The sequence below is a fragment of the Vanessa atalanta genome, chromosome 28 (genome assembly GCF_905147765.1).
Source record: "Vanessa atalanta chromosome 28, ilVanAtal1.2, whole genome shotgun sequence".
In the NCBI taxonomy this organism is placed as follows: domain Eukaryota; kingdom Metazoa; phylum Arthropoda; class Insecta; order Lepidoptera; family Nymphalidae; genus Vanessa; species Vanessa atalanta.
The window spans coordinates 1253423-1266960 of NC_061898.1; the positions used below are offsets into that span (position 1 = coordinate 1253423).

The following is a 13538-nucleotide window of genomic DNA, read 5'->3' on the forward strand; positions in this document are numbered from 1 at the left end:
TAAATAATGTCTTTTGGACGTATTTGGCTACCAAAAATCAGCATGTCATAAATCCTTCATCCACTGTGAATAATATTAATTACATGACATTACTATAAGTACGAATGCGGTCTCTTTTTAAAATGTATAAGGAAAGAGATAGCATTCGATTTTATGTATCTGTCGCAGTTCATTCATTCACTATTTCATTCACTCATCACACGTCACTATCAATCACTGATGTATTATTTTCACATTTTCATTCTTTTAAAACAGTCCAAAAGGCAGTATTTACATTTCAAACCGAGTGTTTTCTTCTTTAGAATTAAATTTTATACGTTTATTAATAACAAGATATTTAATTAAATTTTTTAAGAAAATAAATTATAAAATTGGCTTCCAAGAAATAAGTTACAGTTTAAATTTAGCGTGTGCGTATTAATAGCAGACAATGTTGAGTGTTGTTTTTTTTTTCTATTTTAAATTAGCCCCGTCGAGTCAAAATGTGTTTTACCTCGCATAAATCCTATCAGCAATTTTATATATTAATATTTACGGGTTATTAATAGTCTAAATTTAAAATAGCGACCAGATTCCGTGGTTAGCCGCCTCAATACCACACGACGTTCACTTTTTCTACAAAATTTATAAAGATGAGATGTTGTCGAAAATGAATTTCTGTGGATTTTAATTTAAGTAAAAAGTGAAAATGTTGAATTAATAATGTAGAGAAAGGTTTTGAATCTAATTTACAAGGTCATAAGCCTACTCGACTGGGCTAAATACAAAAACATCTTGGAGTCTAAATTGAGGCCAGGCTAAATTTAGATTACGTTTATTCTAAACTACTAACTAAAATTTGCTAGTTTGGCGCCAATTTAATTGCACAGATAAAAAAGATATTCGAATGGATTTATTTCATTCAGCCTAAATAATATTGAATTGTACAATAAAGACATTTGGAAGAACCCTTTATTTGCCGCGTTATTACTATATAATGCACAGATAATTAAGAACTTATCTTTTTTTATATTTGAAATGTTGATTCTTTATTTTATATTAAATATAATTGCACGTAGTAGATAGATTTAAAAAGCACAAAGCACTACTACCTATGCACATTTTAATATAAACTTAAAAAAAAATGGGGTTCAATTGTTTGGTAAATTAAACAAATTTTAAATCTGATGACGTACGTTAATTAAAGAGACGAGATTATTTATATATCTAGAGAAAGTCTCGTACTATAAAAGATCAGTCAGCTTTATTGACTGACAGCTTGACACTCGCCAAACGTCATACTGTTTTACTAGTGTGCGTATACATAGTAGCCAACTGTTGGCCACTAATTTTTTTGACAATCTAAGTATATATATAATATAATGAATGAGACAGTGAGTTTTAAAATGGCGGCGTAAGTTCCGCTTTATGGCACTAGTCTGTAAATAAATCAAAAATAGAATTAGCACAATTAATGAACCTCAAATCACAGATAATATAGAAACTTAATAATGAACTTAGTTGTAAAATATTTAGCTATAGAAGTTTTTGGCGGTTTTTTAACAGTTGCGGTTGGGTCAGCGCGTTAGTGGCGCCATGCGCTTGCGTGCTCATCGGCTCGCTCCGTCTCGCTCTAGCGATCTTCCTTCTCTCTATAGCTATCTTGTTCTATATGAGATATAGAAAAAAACATTAATTAGAACAATAATAGTTTTGTATAGATTTTATGTGAAAATACTAAAAATAATACAAAAAAAAAAAATGTTTTTTAAATATATAGATTAAATTTTTTGAAATGTTACTGCCGTTTTGGACTGATATATAAATAAATAACTTTATATACTAAGTATAGACATAATATATGTATTAAAGGAGCGTCGTCTAGTCTTTTTCTTTGTATATAAAAAAAATAACAATTTTTTTTTTTCATAATATATATTTAGACCAAATACTTTCTAACTTTTATATACAAAGAATTATATAAATATATACATCATATATCATAAAAGCTTTTGTATTGATTTATATTATTATGTAATATGCTTACTTTATTGTATATTGCAACACAGAATTGCTCAATTAACACTTCATGTTCAAAATTAAATTTTTATTCCTTATCTATAAATATATATTTTATTTACAACTGTCTTTACAAGATTCGAGATTCCATTTGGGTTTAAATCCGAACAAACACGCCAAAATTTGTCATGTGATTTGAGTTACGAGCTCGGTGTTAAAGGGAAACGTAATTACGTCACCACCAACTGATGGTAGGATTTTGTGTGAGAATGCGTAGATACGATCCACTCAATCATATATTCTACTGGAAAACTAATTTGTGTTCCGGTTTAGAGGGTAGTTATACTGACTCAATCAAGTCTGTGTAGCTACAGACACAAGGGACACAACATCTTAGTTCCCGAGGTTGGTGACACATTGGCTATGTAAGGTTTGGTTAGTTTTTCTGACAGCGAAAAAATTTTTTTAAGAGTTGTTAATTTCTAAATTCTGTACTTTATACGCAATAATCATTCAGCTTTGTCACAACAGTTAAAGAGACATCACGACAGATTGACATTTTATTTTTTATAATATATGAAAAATCTTTTACTCTTTTTAAACATTAATCAAATAGTTCATCTGGGCAAAACTATTTAAATATCAACATCACATGACAAATGAAGTGATCTCAAGATTAATTTCCTTATATTGACATTAATATTATCAGGAGTATTTACGTAGGGTAACCCCAGACAAGGTAAACTAAATCATAGCCTCAAAAGCTCAACAGACGGACAAAAATAAAAACATTTTCGAGAATTTTTTGTACAGAGCGTAATGACAATTAATTAAATTAAATGCCAATCACATAGATTCACTGTTCAAGTCTGTTCCATACAAAACTAATAGAGCAAGAACTCCAACCCTCTCATGACAAGAAGAAGCCTCCACAAACATACATACAACAGTTTTATGGGATGTTATTTAGTTAAAACCAGTTGTCACGCGTTCACTCATTTTATGAGTTGGTCTTCAACTTTTAGGCACACAAAAATATATCCCTCCTTGGACTTCAAGCTTTATACAAAATTTTACCAAATTCGTTTAAATGGTTTGGCCGTGAAAGAACAACAGACAAAGTTAATTTCGCATTCATAATATCAGTATCGGAAAACATCTCATCACGTTACAAAATTATCCGAAAACATAACAAATTAGGGTACTTTATATAAGTGGGTTGACGCAATCCCACAAAAGATCTGAAGTCCATTGCTCCAACGCTATAAGCACCAAGCATTCCTAATTATATCCATTTTATTAATCCAATATAGAGCCGAGATGACCCAGTGGTTAGAACGCGTGCATCTTCACCGATGAGGCAAGCACCACTGAATTTTCATGTGCTTAATTTATGTTTATAATTCGTCTCGTGTTCGGCGGTGAAGGAAAACATCGTGAGTAAACCTACATGTGTCTAATTTCAACGAAATTCTGCCACATGTGTATCCAGCAACCCGCATTGGAGCAGCTTGTTGAAATATGCTCCAAACCTTCTGCTCAAAAGGAGAGGAGGCCTTAGCCCAGCAGTGGGAAAATTACAGACTGATAATGTAATGTAAAAAAAATCCTAATTTGACGCTACAATAGTTTCTTGTCAGGCTTATCTCTAGCATTAAAAGCTAAAATTCCGCCATTGTATCATAAAACACTGAAACAAATACACAACAATCTAAGTAACCCCTTACTTACCCTGTGACCCTAATTAACAAAATAGAGAAGCGCTAGAGCGAGAGAGGGAGCTACGAGAGAAGAGGATAGAAGACGCGTCGAATATGAAGCAGAATCAGAAAGCGTCGCAGGAGCAAATCGATCACTTAACAAGAAAGTGTGCGTGCATAAGGAAACTGTAAGAATTGATTTTATTAAGAGTTTTCTGCGATATTGTTTTTGATAAATCTTTAAATGGCTCTCCATAAAACATTCCAGATAAACATTTCAATAGAAATGTTGTAAATGACAATCTTATGTCGACATTTCAAAGTTATCAAACGATAACAAAGATTTGATTCAGTTAAAATAAACTATAATTTTTAATATTAATCAAAAACATACTCTTTAAAATATTTACGAAAGTTACAGGTGAGCTAATACCTAAATACTTTCCCTATCGAGATATGTTTATCGGTCTATCCAAAAAGTTCGTACCAATCTATTTAACAAATTTAAATTAAAGATGTCCTATTGTGTTCCACACTAAATATGTTAGCAGTTGAAACTCCTTTTGTTATAAAAGATCGCTTATTATAACTATATATTGATAATTGTAACAGTTTCGACGACATTCGCGCTCGTCTTGCGGCTCGAGAACGCACCGCTGAGCAGGAAGCTCGCTCACGGGAAAAGGAGCTCAACCACTTGCGTGCTGAGGTCGCGAGGCTCACCAAGCTACTCGTGGAACAGAGGTTAGTTGTCATTTACACAATACACTGATACACCCTTGTAAACCATTTATTTTTCTGTTTAGTATATTTGTTTCTGTACATTTCGACACCTACAATATATAGTGAAAATCGTTTTTTTGTGCCAAGTTGCTTAAAATATGTTATTTAATATGTATTAATAAAATCGTGAAGAAATATACAAAATTAACGAAGTTACAAATATATACGACGCTAACTAAAGGCAATTTTTTATATCAATCGATTTATTTACGTTAACAATTATTAGCGGCGTGTGCGCCACTTTCGAGCTAGTTGGTGTCGATTTGTAATTTTACTCCCAGGTTAGTCCAATTAAAGTTCTCGTTTTTGCTGCGGGCAGTATCTCTTTCGTGGCAAACTCGTGAAATTTGAACCATCTTCCGATGTGATCTTTTCGATCTTAGGTCTGGCGGTTAGTTTAAGTTTGCTCCACACTTACACGAACTTACATTGAAATTGTTGGCGTATCAAATCAAATTTTAAGCTTAATTTTTTTTTAACTTTCCTACAGTACAACGCCCAACTTGTTTCAGTAGTCCAAAACTAGGAGCTCGTACGCGTGCGGACGGTTGTGAAAACTCAATCCAAAATGAGGAGTCTTTTTTATCCAGGAACGGGCCTCTAGCGTGTGAGACGCAACTAAACGCGCCGAGAAGGAAAGGTGAGTCAAAGTATCCTGGTGAATCAATGAGAACGCTGACTAAAGGACAACAACGTATTTTCCTAATTTCTGGTATCCTATCATCAAAACAGTCATGGCATGTACGTTGATTCTCCTTAAGTCGGTAAAAGATCGTACTCAGTTTTTACTTAGGAAGCTATTTGGAGGTGATTAAGCAAAGATCATCTTAATGAGTGTCGTTGTACAAGGATCGTATATTATTATTGTATTTCTCGTACTCGTTTAATCACATTATTTTAGTAAGGGGCAGATTTGTTACTTACTCTTACTGTCGTAGACCTATGACCGATGCCGCCCCATACTTTCTGTAAATCATATAATAATGTGAGGAATTATTATTATTAGTTACATTTATTCGAGATCTTTTGAACATGTTTGAATTTTTAAGCAATGGCGTTTTTGTGGGTTTACTGTTGGAGCTCACGAACCAAACCAAAAAGATTTGCCGTCCCTTAAATTTTGAATCCCTAGGCCCGGGCCGAAGCGGCCTATGGAAAATCCGCCCCTTTCTTTAGTCTTGTCTATCTTTTCGTATGCATATATACGTATTAATAACTAAAAGTCTATCCGGCACCTGATCATACATAGCCTTATGGCATACTATCAAACAATATAACAAACTCTAGTTAATTATATTAAGTTGATAACGGATACAAGGACACATTCCTAGCCGTTATATGCTTTAAATGGCGTCATCATACATACATCTAGCTAGCAAATATTTTAAACTTTAAAAATCAAATATACATTAAACTTTTGTGTTACTATTAAACTTATTATTTCATCAATTTCAGGTGGAACTCTCCGTACACCGGAACTTGCTAGGAAACGTCCAACATTACCGGATTTACAACCTCTCCCGCCAGAAGCGCGTCGAACTAACATGGACATAGAAAATGGCCGACGACGCGCGAAAAGCGTCGACCTCCCCGCTGTACAAGTTCCTGTTCGAATAAAACAACTAGAAGAAAGAAATAAAGAATAAAATATTATAACGATCGGTGTCTTTGAATAATAATGTTTGTTTTATTTATAAGAATTAAGTATATTTTTCAGGGAAATTTCCGATTGAAACGGATTTTATGTTTATTGCGCAATTCAAATTTGCGAAATACATGTTTACAGATTAACAACCTGAAATTGTACGCTATCAAAATCATTGACATTACTTAATTTACGTTCACTGTAAAAAGGTCTGATGTCGGCCCTTTTTTCTAGAGCTTATAAGAAATTCGTCGGTTTTTAAACAATACTTTAAAAATAATCTTTATGTCAGATTTGAAATTTGTTTTTAAATGTGCCCAAGGATAAATTTCACTGCGCATTCATGTTTTTTTTTTTTTATTTAAATTATCTTAGAAGCTTAAAAAGTTTTATTACAAATTTAAATTTTCAATTGTCATTTTTAGTGTTTTTTGTTAAAGTAACGTCTATTACTTTATACTCTTTAATAATTCGAATAAAAAGTTTAATACCGAAAAGAAAAGGGTATCAAAGTAATCGATAAAAAATATTAATAATTAAATAAATAATTCATAACTCTGTTAGTTATATAATTATTTATACGATTTTTACTCTCTTGTGGTTAATATTTATAATGAAATTTACTTGAATTTACATATTATAGTTAAACTAAAGTATCCCGGAGGTTTACAATTCCTTATTTTTTTTTTTTATTATTTTTTCTTGCTTGTTAATTTTTATCCGTAGAAGCTAAACAATTTCACCTATTGAAGTATACGATTACTTCTTTCTCCGAGGATTTTGAGCTGTTTTATATTCGATGCATTTTAACTTTGTTTTTTTTTTTTAAATATGATCTTTTAATTGTACTTAAATTATTCTTCCAAGTTTCATAATCTTTCGTAAATTTATATATTGACAGCTTTAGCTTTTTTTTTAATGTTGTTAAAGATACAGTATATACCGAAATATATATTATTAATAGAATACTCGTAATTTTGTATTATAAAATGTTTTGCAGGATATTAATTACGTTTCTGTAAAATATAGATTATAAACTAAAGCCTTCTGCCCTTCAATCCATGTCTAAATATGACGTATGAAAGTTATATCGCAAAATGTTCGTGTAATTTTGATGTAAATATTATTTTTTCATAATAAACTTTTTTAAATACACCTCTTTTTTTCTAGCTTATACTCTTACCGACTAGAAATAAAATCGACAGAAAGATTAACTATCTGACTTTAAAATAACAAATATTTTTAACTACTTTAAATGAATAAGAAAAACCAACAAAAACGCAAAACTTCTTTTAATCAGATATAGTTTATCCGAAACACCCAAACTTCGCGCACAAAAGCATAATTCCAATAATTTAGAATTAATTCCACTATGTATTTTTTTTTGTTCAGCTTTGTATAAGCCCATCTTCCACGCGGGAATATCTTTAGAAAAGCCACTGAGTTCCTGGAAGGAAATCCCGATGGGTAGCCAGTAGCTCCACATCGGGAGTCCAAACGTAATGCTTGTATACTCTTTAGGGAGCCCATATAGGATAACTCAATAATTAGCATTGAAACGTTATCATTAAATCGTTATCGTTAAAAAAAACCAAATAAACAACATTTGACAGCAAATTGACGCGATATCATTCGATCAGGTCGAGAGTATGATTAATCTATGATATTCACTATGGATTTCCGAAAAAATGGTGTTTGGAACATTGACGAAATTGTTATCGGAATAGGCTATTTGACAATGCAAAAAATAAAGTGTCAATTATTGTAATCAGTATATAGTATGAGATTAAAAATGGTTATTTATTAACAAAAGTTGAAGATAATAATTAATTTATTCAAAAATCCATAAATAAAAATGCATTTTTTAAACGTTCGTCACGTAACACAATACGCTCTTGGTTGGTCGGACTTATGATGACGTCACTTGCTTGTTAACCTCGTTTGCCTACTGTATGTGGATTATATATGCCATAGATTACAATACAGGAAAGTGACGTCACCGACCCCATTGTAGCGCCATATTGTCAAAGTAGCGTTTTCGCGCGCTATTTAAATATGGAATTTTTATAATATTTAATTTTCATATTTTTCAGCAAATATGTACTAGAATTAAAAAAAAACATATGTTACTGGGTTCCTTAACCTCTACTAAATAATATAAAATGGATTTTAAAAACTAGTCAAATAGCCTATTATGGAAGTAAAATTTATGTGGATATAAGTAGTTAAGTGTAATAGTTTTGTATTATAAATACAGATATTATATTAATCATAAACTCTTAGTAGTGGACAATATAGCTGAGTTATTTTCTCTGATCGCATGAAATACGTAAATCGAAGGTATGTTTATCTTTTTTCCTACTTCTATTGGAATAGGCTATATGTGTACACATGCCTTGGATTATCACATAGCTCTTGAATGTTATATATATTATATCATACCTGTTATCTGTGACAATCTGTTTTGTGTGCCATATTTAATAAATAAATATAAATAAATTGAACAAAAACATAATAATTAGCTTAGCTTAATTTTTTACATTGAAATCTTATCGATTATCTTTACAGTAATATTATTCTATAAAATCGATTATAAAAATGGAAACTATTCTTTTACGGTTTAAATACTTTTCATTCAAAAGTATGGTTAACTGTCAAAGTCGATTACGTGATTTTGACTTATCTATCCGATTCCTAACCTGAAAATTATAAATATTTATTTTCAACAATTTATTACTGAAAATGTCTAATAAAAATATGTTTATGAAATCGGCGTTTGTCCGAGCACCTTTACAAAATGGTGTTGGTCGCTACGTATGCCAATTGCAAAGAATTGTTCTCAAATTCTGTAAAAGTCACGGGGGCAGCCGCGGAATTAGGTGCTAACAAAATATTAAAAACATTACACCTTAGCCTTTAACAATGTAAAGAAAAAAGAAAACAAAATTTGTGTACATATATTTGTGACAAAATTTACTAAGGCATAAAAACTGAAAATATAATTATAGAACTTTTATCTTGGCCAAATAAAATTAAATAAAGTAGTCTGAAACTTAAAACTGAACAATTTTAATTACTATTTAACTAAAACATTTTACAAAAAATTTTATCAATGTAGTATATTGTTAAGAACTCGTTTGAATTTTTATTACAGAGATTTCATCGAACAAGATCTAGTCGATTTTGCAAAACAAAACCCGAGTGTGGTCGTATACCTAAAGCCTCGTAGACATAGAGGGCCTGTTCTTGTTGCTGAATATTGTAAGTAACCTTAGGGTAAATAAATAACCGTATATTTACAAGCACTTGCAGTTTCAACCGTATATTATCAAAAGTATATATATTAGTACATTTCCATTGCATATTTCTCAAATTCAAACTTAAATAACTCAATATTCTCGGTATGTCAAATGGACATTGCGAAAAAGAAAATATCTTTCAAATTTTATGTTTATGGACATTCATATTTTTTCTATAATCCATGGTGATTTTTAGAATGTTCTGATCTAGAATTTATAATTAAAATTACAATCATGTACACAATATAAATTTCAGTGAATGGGGACAGAGTTTGGATGAATGTGCATAATAAGACTCACTCGGAAATCACAAAATGGATGGAAGTACTTCGTACCCAGCAAGGAGACGTTTCCGGAGCTCGTCTCAGAAAATACCAACACACTGATTACCCATCTGTCCAGGGTCCCTGGACTCCATTCACTTTTAAAGACCCAGAAATCAATGTAACAACATTACCTGATCCCAAATTCGGTGCAAACAACAGATTGTCCATATCTGCTACCGAAAAACTAAGACTTATGTTCGAGAAGCAAGCAATTAGCGAAAAGGATGTTAAGACGGGAGAATAGATTATTTAATTAATATTAATCTGAACATTTTATTTATCACTTTTGTATGAAATAATTATAAGAAAAATTAACGAAATTTCAATAAAATGGACTTTTGTAATGCAAATGGTATACAAACTTACGATAATAAACAAGTTTAACCAAGTTCCCACCAAATAAGGTTCTCAAAACATGACAGGTAGCATTACAGCACCAAATATATAAGATGTTTGAAAACAAGTAGCAATAATATTTCTCGAAAGACCCCGATAGGCGATAAAACCGCTGTATAATAATACACCTTGCATTTTAGAGCTTGAGAATGACAAATATTTACACAGTATGGTATATCTCCTGGTAAACCTCTGTAATGGTATTTAATCAAAAGAGTTTTGTTTGCAAACCAATAAATTTGTTACATTATATTACTGACGAGTTTTGCCATTTGACTATACTAACCAATCTTCTTTGTGTCTTCATCACTGATGAAGATATTGGCATGAAAGTAATTGAAAGACTCACTCGTAGGGCCTCATTTCTATTTTAAAACCTCTTTAATCTCTTGAAAATTATTCATATAAAAGTGATAGTATAAAACTACAATTTGAGAGAAAAAAAATCTGTAATCAATATTGTAGTGTTTTATCTGTATTGTAAATAATATTCTGTTGTTAATAGTTGTAATATTAAAAATTAGTTTAGACAATAATAAAACCTTGAATATAATTTGTTGTTATTATTTTTAACTCGTGCCGAATTCAAACAATAAAAAAAAAACAATATTGTCAAATATTTTTTTTAATAAATTAACTTATGTATAGTTTAACAATGTGTATAGGTAATTAATCTGTCCTTAGATACTAGAAGTCATTTGTTGTTCCAAGTTCGTCTTCAATCAGGGTGCGTAGCATTCAAAACATTCCGAGTCCCGTTTGCTGATAATAGTCAAGTCTGAGACCATCCGTGAGGTTCACCCTTAAATATATATTTTCGGAAGGGTATCACCAGAACATTAGTTACTCATGCTTATAATAGAGCTGTGTTGTTCTACTTCTGCCTGTTAACAGATATAAAATCCCCTTTTTCCACTTTAGTATGTAAAGTTACATCAAAATTGTCACTGTCATTGTTTTTTTGTACTAGTCGCTCGCATTTTAGGGTGTTGATTGTCATGTGTCAGTCATAAGAAATTTGCCTACGTCCTTCGAGATCAAGTCTGCTTCATACTTAATTTAATCTAATTTGGTTCAGTAGTTTGACTGTGAAAGAGCAACAGACAAGAGTTACTTTCTCATTTATAAAATTAGTATATTGTGACAATATTAAAAAAAAAAGAATTAAAACCTATTTTGATCTGTTAAAAAAAATAACATAATTTGTTTAAAAATTATTATAGTCCACTGGTTATTGGTCATATCTGCCCTGATAGTATCAACTTAATAAAATAAATTTACAGTGTTCTCAACCAAATGTACAAGTATTAACACTGGCTCCCTTGAAACTGGTGAAAATATTGGTCGAATAACTATTGACTCACTCATATCAATCTATTTCATGATGTATGTTAAACAGGTTAATGTATGAGCCCTTATTGAAGATTTATTCTACTGGTCAGTTTGGGGCAATATTTTAATAATTTGACACTTCAATCTTTGATAGATTTTAAAGAGTTGTTCAAGCATATTATTTGTATATAAAGCTCCATACTTAACACATTAAGTTTTCTTTTTTTTATATTTCTTCTGAGAGCTGTGGGAATTCTTAATATGTACTCTTACATACCTCGGTGACTTAAAAATCTTACCACAAACATCACAACAATGCAACTTCCCATCGTCATAGTGAACTCGATTAATATGTGTCAGTAAGTAGGACTTACTTTTTAATATAGATTTGCAAATTTTACATTGAAACTTTTTCTCACTATGACAGTTTCTTATATGAGTAGTTAAAGAGTTTTTATTAGTGAATCTGGCAGGGCATATCTCACACTGGATGTATGTTTTGATATTAGCAGACTTAACTTTGTGATAACGCCAAGGAGGTTTAACTCCCTCATGTGTGTACAATATATGTCGTTTTAAATACCTTTCACACTTAAATGTTAAATTACACTTCTCGCACTTCAATTTAAGCTGCCCATGGACATTTTTTATGTGATCGAACCAACTTTTATACGCAAATGTTTTTTCACAAATCTGACACTTATGTAGTGACTTTGTTATAAGTTCATCGCCATAATATAGCCTTTTGGGTTGGTGAGTTAATAAGATGTGGTTTTGGAGGTCTTTTTTCTTTTTATAGAAGGCGGGGCAGGCATCGCACATGAATAATTTACGTCGTATTAAAGGCACTTTTAGGTGTATGAGATTGTGTTTATACAAAGAGAAGCTGAAACAATAACTTTGCATAAATAAAGATATTATATTTTTTATCATAAAATATCAAGTTTATCAGTTATACACAAACACGTCAATTAACTTTAATGCTAATTTAATTTTTACAAAACGATTTTTGGAAAAATAACCCGTTAAATGTAAAAATAGTATAATTGTCATCAAAGTTTAAGGTCTGAGTACAACTGTTCATTTTATAAAAATAAAAAAAAATATTTATGTTTTACTTTTTTAAATGTAATATCACGCACAAACCTATCAGTAAAGTTTTCATTACATATTACACAAGATTGTTCGCACTCCTCTTTCAGTTTCAGGTAACTTATAGTTTCGTAGTCGTTCGTTGACGATACATTCTGTAAACACCAATCATCGAGTATCGTCTCATTTTCAACTTTAATTTTAATATCAAAACGTAACGGTAAATAATTGTCATTTTTATCTTCTACAAATTCTTGTTTCTCTTTTTTGATAATAGAACTTAGTTCGTAATCCATTTCAAACTATGTGTCTCAATAAGGTTAACTTTAAAAGCATTGGTGGTATTTATTTTGTAAAAACTAAAAAAAGGTAAGTTTGAAAACATTAGAAACTTTGACATTGCAAGATTGACTGTTGACACATGACGTAAAAAAAAAAATAATGTTTTTAAATAAATCGGAAATTGGTATTAACCAAAGATATTAAAGACAATTTATAAGACTAACACACGTTTTTTATATATTTTCTTTTATTTTACAAAATCTAGCTTTTAATATTTCTTATTTAGACAAATAGTGGAACACGAGTCGCTAAAATATGTTTTCCACTAAAAACAATTTCGGTTTTCTCAATTTCCGTCCTTAAAGTCTGAAGCTAGTGTAGATGCATAATATGACATATTAGCGTTGCGGCTCGCCTCGTTATTAGATTTTCAAATATGTAGAGCAATCGTCGTCCATTTATCAAAATTCGACTATACCCTGTACAAGTTAGCTTGATCTTTTTGACAGATGTAAATTTTTCTGATCGACGTAACTTTGCAATGACGAATAAATTATTTTCTTAATTAAATGATTTTGAAAATTGTAATATATAAAAAGTGTACATATAACACAAAAGATTCAAGCGTTATCCGAAAAGTTTTGAAGACTTTTCATTGCTTCAAATTAAAATTTAAACAGGAACA

At 30.8% G+C, this 13538-nt stretch overlaps 3 protein-coding genes across 10 annotated transcripts in view; 2 read left to right on the plus strand and 1 right to left on the minus strand.

The window, feature by feature from the left end:
- Positions 1-6140, plus strand: part of LOC125074580 (myosin heavy chain, skeletal muscle-like) — a 59858-nt gene extending 53718 nt beyond the window's left edge. For 3 of the 7 annotated variants that reach the window (XM_047685929.1, XM_047685930.1, XM_047685924.1), the window contains exons 13-16: positions 3755-3886; positions 4311-4442; positions 4994-5121; positions 5937-6140. In XM_047685929.1, the coding sequence (XP_047541885.1) occupies positions 3755-3886; positions 4311-4442; positions 4994-5121; positions 5937-6127 (583 nt within the window). In that variant the 3' untranslated portion in view covers positions 6128-6140. Of the gene's footprint in view, positions 1-1545; positions 1696-3754; positions 3887-4310; positions 4443-4971; positions 5122-5936 lie in introns of those variants that run through there. The other 4 variants (XR_007120146.1, XM_047685925.1, XM_047685926.1 and 1 more) reach the window with 4 other exon arrangements.
- Positions 6141-8800: 2660 nt separating this feature from the next.
- Positions 8801-10676, plus strand: LOC125074649 (39S ribosomal protein L43, mitochondrial). The gene is made up of 3 exons (XM_047686028.1): positions 8801-9005; positions 9281-9387; positions 9682-10676. Exons 1-3 carry the CDS (start codon positions 8869-8871, stop codon positions 9993-9995), a joined length of 558 nt encoding a protein of 185 aa, XP_047541984.1. The 5' UTR covers positions 8801-8868; the 3' UTR covers positions 9996-10676.
- Positions 10677-10766: 90 nt separating this feature from the next.
- LOC125074638 (zinc finger protein 267-like) lies at positions 10767-12951 on the minus strand. 2 transcript variants are annotated; one of them, XR_007120149.1, is made up of 3 exons: positions 12626-12951; positions 11319-12365; positions 10767-11233 (listed from the first exon to the last, which is right to left on the minus strand). XR_007120149.1 is itself a non-coding variant. In XM_047686015.1 (2 exons), exons 1-2 carry the CDS (start codon positions 12865-12867, stop codon positions 11690-11692), a joined length of 918 nt encoding a protein of 305 aa, XP_047541971.1. In that variant the 5' UTR covers positions 12868-12951; the 3' UTR covers positions 10767-11689. The 2 variants fall into 2 exon arrangements, 1 of the variants encoding a protein (XP_047541971.1); XM_047686015.1 differs by having other exon boundaries at positions 10767-12365.
- Between the last annotated feature and the right edge of the window lie 587 nt (positions 12952-13538).